General features: G+C 42.5%; 1 protein-coding gene across 3 annotated transcripts in view; it reads right to left on the minus strand.

The window, feature by feature from the left end:
- Positions 1–6,652, minus strand: part of LOC106962266 (pre-B-cell leukemia transcription factor 1) — an 85,577-nt gene extending 78,925 nt beyond the window's left edge. For 2 of the 3 annotated variants that reach the window (XM_015056565.1, XM_015056568.1), the window contains exons 1-2: positions 5,963–6,652; positions 4,520–4,593 (exon numbers count right to left, since the gene is read on the minus strand). In XM_015056565.1, the coding sequence (XP_014912051.1) occupies positions 4,520–4,593; positions 5,963–6,147 (259 nt within the window). In that variant the 5' untranslated portion in view covers positions 6,148–6,652. The remainder of the gene's footprint in view (positions 1–4,519; positions 4,594–5,962) is intronic. The other variant, XM_015056567.1, reaches the window with a different exon arrangement.
- Positions 6,653–7,153: the final 501 nt, after the last annotated feature.

A 7,153-nucleotide genomic window follows, 5' to 3' on the forward strand; every position in this document is an offset into this window, starting at 1 on the left:
AACTTCACTCTCATTTTGAAGTTATTTATTTTGAGGTTATTTATGAGAGAGCAGACAAAGTCCTGCACGGTCTTATTTCCGTGGAAACTAAAACATGAAGGGGCTGGGGGTAGTGGGGGATAAACTGCTGCTTCTGCACTTCCAAGCCAGGGACAGATATACAGTCTCCCAGCTAGCACGGGGAAACCAAGGACATAGCCATTAGTTTCAGGACAGCGCCACATTGGAGACTAATGCCTCCATCTGTCACTGGATATGAGAGGAGAGTAACAAAGAGAGGCAACACTAACCCCTGAACTCATCATGGACAGCCGTGTCAATTAAATACTGAAAAACAGCAGCACTGGGAGCCATAGTGACCAGTTTATCCACTGCTGCACAGGAGCTCAACGAGTACCTCCATCATCGTTTAGTGTTGATATTAAAGGAAATGCTGGAAATAGCCATTTGACATTATCGCGATGCGCCTGCAGGTTTACATCAAGCCTATTGAGGGAGTCACCGTATGAAGTGCTTATTTAATAGTCAGTCAAGTCACAAATTAGTAAATTCTTGTTTAAATCTAAATTCCGTCATTTCTAAGCAAAGGTTTCTTGTTTTTGCTCTCTCTGTACCCGTTGAAGCCAAACTTTCCAAGCAACTCTCAGGTTTATGTCGAATCATTTAAAAAGGTTCCCAGAAAACGTGACATGGCTGCTGAGGGAAACCTTAAAAAGAAATGTACGATCACATGGTATTTACAAACTCTAACAACCTAGTCAAATATATTAACTATTACAGTAATACAACATTATCAAAAACATGTACCTTTCCGAAATGCAGGATAAAAACCTGCTAAATTTAGAAGCAGCATTCAAGTCCTTATGCTCTTTAGAGTAACACAAATATAACAAGCCTGTTAATTAGTCAGGCTGTCGGCTCAGGCAGCCAGCAGTCAGCTGCTTAACAGAAATGTTACTCGTAGTTTGTCGACTGTAGTTTAATAGTGTGAAACCTTGATAAGTTTTCATACCAGGACAGTTTTTCGCTACTGAACATATTTCCATAAAACTGAATATATGAATATGTCTTCATTCTAAGTGAGCTAAACGTGTGGCAGCCTCATTTCATTCAGCTGATCAGCAGTGTGCAGCAGCAGCAGCATGTGGTGGAGGAGGGCTTTAGTCTACTGCATCTCTTCTATCACTTACACACTTTCTTTGAAATTTTGCTAATGAGCACTTTTGTGTTGAAATGCATAAAAAAAATAATTACTAAATGAAATCTTCAAACATCTTCTAGACATATATGGTTCAATTTTTTTTTTTTGCAATCTTTTCTGGAAGTGGAAGTTAGAGAAGCTTTTTGTTGTTTGTCAGCAACATAAAGGCATCATCTTTAGCCGAGATCGACAAGCATAAGAAAAAGCACAAATGCTGGACTTACAAATTAAACTCTATTCCTCACCTTCCACTGAGATATTCTGTCTGTGTTTCCTTATCTTAGACAGAGGTGATGGCATGGTGCAGTGGGTATAATATTTCCAGTTAGAAATTATGATTATTCCGCAATCACAGCCGTTTTTCTTGCATGAAAGCAAACTTGAACTTTGTCTTTGAGAAAGAGTCTTGCAAGAGCACAGACTGTCCTACAGGAATGCTTAATGACACTACAGATTAAAATGTGTTATTTCCATCCACAAGTATAGTACTAAATATGTAATTATGTCATATTACTGTCAAATTAACAAAAAAAATATGGGATCTTTTGCCATGCAGATGTATCATAATTGTTTAAATCTTATCTGTTGCACACTGGGTCATTAGAACTATTTTGAACATTTAAAGGAGCGGCATGGCCATTTTTTTCCTCTTTTTATAATATTGAAACTGTAACTTTTTAAAAACCCTTTTCTCCTCCCTACCTGTAAGCAGCCCATGCCAACGCCACGCTGTTAAATAACAGTTCTTGTCTGCTTCATGCCGAAAAGCGTAATATTTTTCACTTGCCTTCCCAGTCCTTTAAGAAGCCTTAAAGAGCTCTGATTGCTGTGAATATCTAAAATGTTTTGCCTAATTAGCATTGCATGCTCTCGGTAGGACTGCTGTTAGCAGGACAGACTGATTCAGCAGGTCTCTAGCTTTGATAAGTTCAAGCGGTGTAATGCATTATCCGTCTGATCACATTAGTCATGCAGGAGCTCTCCATCTGACCCGAGTCTGCATGGATGTAATGTGAGGCCACTGACACAGAGAGGCCTGACGAAATGAAACAGTCCCAGGCCCGCAGATAGAGAGAAACTGGCGGTGGTGGTGGGGAGTGAGCCGGCCTGAAATCTGACACCCAGAAACACCGACTTGGTGTCTGGCTTCTCTTACTTAGTCAACCTGTACGTGCCAGCTTCCCTCGCCATAATGGTTCCAAGCAAACAAAGACGCTTTCCAGCCCTAGTCACAGGATACGAAGCAGAGCGCAGGAAAACAAGCCCGAGTGCTCTTAGTGACTTCGCTTACAATGCCGATAGGTTAAGATTAAAAAAGGCAGAGGGCTCGGGAGGGCGGGAGGAAGATGTTTCTGTGAAACACGACCTTAGCTGCCAAAAGGCCGTCTCTAAGTGAGGTAACACAAACCTCCGCTGTTGGCTTTCTATAAGCCAGGCGTGTGGACCTGAGCTTGTTTAAGCTTGCTAAATACTCCAACGCAGTGACACTGCAGCGACCCCGGCACAAATCAAAAGGGGAGCGAGGTGGCGCGGGGTCATCAGTTAAGGCTTCCTCTGTCCACTATTGGCATGCACTCCCGCCTTGTTTGTCAGCTGCCTGCCAATGGACACCTCACTGCGGCAGTGACCCATATTGCTGCTGTCAACGCTCACACCGCCGACACAGAGCGAGGAAGAGGCGCACATGGCTCGTACATGCAGCAAATGATCGTTAATGTGGAGAAACTCTTCCTCTCTTTGGTAAAAAGGTAGAATTGGAGCCGCCGTGCTCGTCATTGCTTCTCGGAGACACTATGACTGCAACAATGTAAAAAGCAAGGAGAAGCTGACTCTTTATAAAGAATATAAAAAAGTCTTGACAAATTACAGGCTGTACTCCACTCGCATACACTGCACTCAGCACATTTGGCTGTAAATGCCATGGTGAAGGTTTGAGTCATTTTCTCTGTCACTGCAGTGAAAGGATTTTCAGTTTCGTCTGCACAAACCCTCCTATAGGCGAAGATGAGCCGCAGCTCAGCTCTTCAATTTCAGACAGGGGGAATTTTTTTTTTTTAGGTGTCTCTGGGAGTGTGTGTGTGTGTGTGTGTGTGTGTGTGTGTGTGTGTGTGTGAGTGGGGGTGCTTAGGTTATTCATAGATTCTAAATGCTTTTCTTTATAAAGCTGGAGAAGACATCGAGAGATTTGTGATGTTTAGGTTAGGTGAATGTTCGTTGAGTAAAACAGGAAAAAAAAAAAGAGCAAAGCAATAAGAGGAAAAAAAATAAAAGCTCTTTTGAAACATGTTCATTTCCAAACTTGGTACTAAACATAGGGGAGGACAATTTGCAGTCTGAGGGGAGCCTCTCTCCTGTCAGAGGCTTGGTTGCCAAGAACGGTGGGAAGAGGGGAGAGGCAAAGGGGGAAAAGCCAGGAAAAGGTCCAAGTCACTTTGTTCTTCTTTTTGGAAACGAACTCTGGTTGAACCCAGGGAGACGCCAGACAGTTTACAAAGAGCCAGGCATTACTCTTTCACTTTTCCGAGCCTTGCAATTTAGGAGCGAGGGCCCCCAGCCTGCACTGTAGCTTCCTCCGCAGGGGCCTGCGCTCTTTGTAAATCTGATGAAAATCTCAAGTGTCTACATGTTTTCCCCTCTTGTTTTTAGAGAAACCTGTGCCAAACCCTGACTCATACAGATGAAATGTCAGCGCAGAGAAGTTCATGTTATATTAATGAAAACAGTATTGCCTCCATGCGGCTCGGCCCCTGTGTTTATTCTCAGCCATCTCGCACGGCTGCGACGCGACAAGCCGGTCGACAAAGTGACAAGGCTCCCTCTCAATAACCTCGCAGACAGCCTCAAAGTTGTGCTCTCAGATAAGCTTATATTGGATATTTCGTTTTATTTCCTCTCTTGAAAAGCGCCGCTCTGCCCCGTCCCTCCGAGACAACTCGCAGCCTTTCATCACATGAGCCGCTCTCCTTTTTTTTTTTTATCTACTGTTAAATTAGTGATAATTCACGCATTCCGTTTGGTGGCTTTGACCCTTGTCGCGAACATAAACAGAAAATACCTCTGCGTGAAAGACTGTTCACTTAGCACACAGCATCAAGCCCTACAGAGAGGGGTGAGGAAGGCTAAAATGATAACACTGCTGTCCAACAGCAGCCGGTTTTCTCTGCTTTTTCACATATGTTTTATGATACCTTGTAGGTAAAAACAGGACGTGGTATTTATACAGCTGAATCCAATTATAAAAAAAAAAAAAAAGTGATGATGAGACACAAAGATGGTGCTGTTACAGCCAAAAAGCTTCTCATCTGTGTGCGTCCTTACCTGTTTTCTCCTTTATTTCACACAAGACGTTGAACAGAGCAGGTTTCATTCGATGGCAATTGAGTGCGTGTTTCCTAAAAAAAGAAGACAGCACATCAATAATCAGGTCAATACTCAAGCAAACAAACAGGCATCTATTTTTTTTTTGTTTTTTTTCTAATGTGGTCATTAGAAATAAAACACAAGAGCAGAGTAAAATTATGCACCAATTGATCAGCCAGAGATCGGAATCAGCCAATTTTTCCTTCACTGACTTAAATCTGTCATCAGCAAATCAAATCAAAATCTCACTTTTTAGCTTTTCTTTTATTTTTTAAACTGCAGGCATAAGGTAAAATTTACACAGTTATCTAAAGACCAACATTGGTCAATTTTCCCTTCATGGGCTCTAACTGGTGAGCAATAATTTAAAAAAATACATAGGAGCATACCAAAATATTCACCACCTGGAATCTGCCAATTTTCCCTTCATTGTGTTGGTCTTTTCAGGTCAAGTCTAAATAATATATTGTTTTTAATTGGAACATTTCAACAAGAAGAACAAAAATACTGAAGCAGTGTAAAATATACACAATTAAATCCTCCAGAGATGAGAGGCAACCAATTTCCCTTCACTGGCTCTGATTGATGATTGGCAGGTCAAATTATTACAAGTAAAATCTGGTCAGTTTATTGATGCATTAATCTCTTGTATTTTTTTTTATTCTATTTTGCATTTATACTACCGCCATTAACAAAGAGGAAGCATTTTATCGTCTTTATGTTGTATGGTCAGTAAAATTAAAAAATAAAATAAATATAAGCGTCAGACAACTGCGAATTGAGATTGTAGAATCGGCAGGTTACATCTCGAAATCGGCACAGACCAGGAAAAGCTTATTGGTGCATCCAAATAAAACTAATTTTCAAATTAGCTGTGCTAAATATCGAAAATGTAGATTTTTATAACGCACCAATAGGGCAAAATTCTATCCAGTTACACCTCACCTCTTAAACATTTATTTGCATGTTTTATTTCTTTAATTTCCCGTCTTTATTTTTAGTGCTGGGTGTAAACCACAGAAGAGGATCTGCATCCTGTTATTATGGCACAGGATTACATTGTAAGCTCCTTTGTAACAATTAAGCCAAAAGACTCTGAGAGTAACTGAGCTGCCAAGTCCCCTCATAGATAAAACAGGTCTGGTTTTTCTTAATCCGCAATAATCAGGCGCTAATTAATAAATTATGATAGGAAATGATCACACAAAAGTTGTCAAATTATGAAATCTTCAAGTTTTTAAGGGTTTGTCTGTCGCTTTCGCGCAATCTCGGCACTTCAGTGGGCGTTATTGCTTTCATTTACAGGCAGTTCTGGTACAAGCGAGTATTATCTCCCCCCTTCCTCTGATATTTCCATCTTTTCCCATCAATAACACGAGTGTTTTTTAAGTTGCGTCTCACCTTGCCTGCGCTTCGTCTAAGCTTTGGTCTGTGATGGTCATTATTTGCTGTAATATGTCTCCGATGTCCTGCTTTCTTCCGTCTCCGTCCGTCCCCGCCGTGCCATCCTGCATATGCTGCGCCAGGCCGGGGTGTCCGGCCATGCCTACCCCGTGGGAGTGCATCAGCCGCGGCTGCTCGTCCATCCCTGACCACGGTCCCCGCTGCCTCCCCTCCAACTTTCTTTTTTTTTTCTTTTTTTTTCTTGTTGTTGTTGTTTTTAATTTGATGTGAAGAGGAGGGGGAAAGGAAGAGAAAAAATCCTCGGGAAATTCCTCTGGATTCCTCGCGTCTATCTGAGCCCAGACACTCCTCCTTTTTTCCTTGGTAAGCTTTTCTGGATTTGGGAGGAGGGAGACTGACAAACCCTCTCTCTTCTCTTCTCGGCTCTCTCTCTCTCTTTCTCTCTCCCTCTCTGTCGGTCTCTCTCCCAGCTGGTTTAGGTGAAATCTGATCTGAATCGCTGCATTTGGCTTTGGCCACTCCTGCACCGCTACGTTAGGGACGAAGGAAAAACAGGATTGAACGTTAAAGGTTCCTAATCTGATTAAAAGTGGAGCGCGTTGTGCTCCTCCGCTGTAGGCTGCAAATAATCGGGACCTCGATGCGCCAAAAAGGCGCTGAAAGTATCAACTTGCCGGCGAAGGATCTGAGCGCAAAGTGGCCCACCAACTGTTATTGTTTCGCTTATGTCTGGTAACTGACTCATAATCAGAGTATGGGATGAAGAGCCTCCGCCCCCTTCGAGCCACGATTGGAGAGGAAGGAGCGCGCAAGTCCCACCTCGGTCCTCTCCGAAAGCGTCAATCATTCTCCTGGTGGAAGGTGGGACACCGTAATAAACATTAAGAGATGTGACCGGGCCGGGTGGCAATGCGGTGATGGATAGAGAGTGAATATGTTGCCTAATAAATAATTGTGAGTGGCAATGGAGCTCTGACCCAGCAGGGCGGCATGGTGGTGCTTGCAAAAGACACTCTGCCGACCAGACTATATATTTTCCCGCTGAATATTTACATTCGTGTAATCAGTCAAAGGAATAGTAAATCAACATGGATTTATTGAAACATGCTGTGGTTTGTGAAGAGCATCTCATGAGCCTTGAGTTGTAACAGAGACCCACAACAGCCATCACCCCGTTCAAAACACCTT

The sequence above is a fragment of the Poecilia latipinna genome, unplaced genomic scaffold (assembly GCF_001443285.1).
Source record: "Poecilia latipinna isolate Pla-1442-1.1 unplaced genomic scaffold, P_latipinna-1.0 Scaffold1392, whole genome shotgun sequence".
NCBI lineage: Eukaryota > Metazoa > Chordata > Actinopteri > Cyprinodontiformes > Poeciliidae > Poecilia > Poecilia latipinna.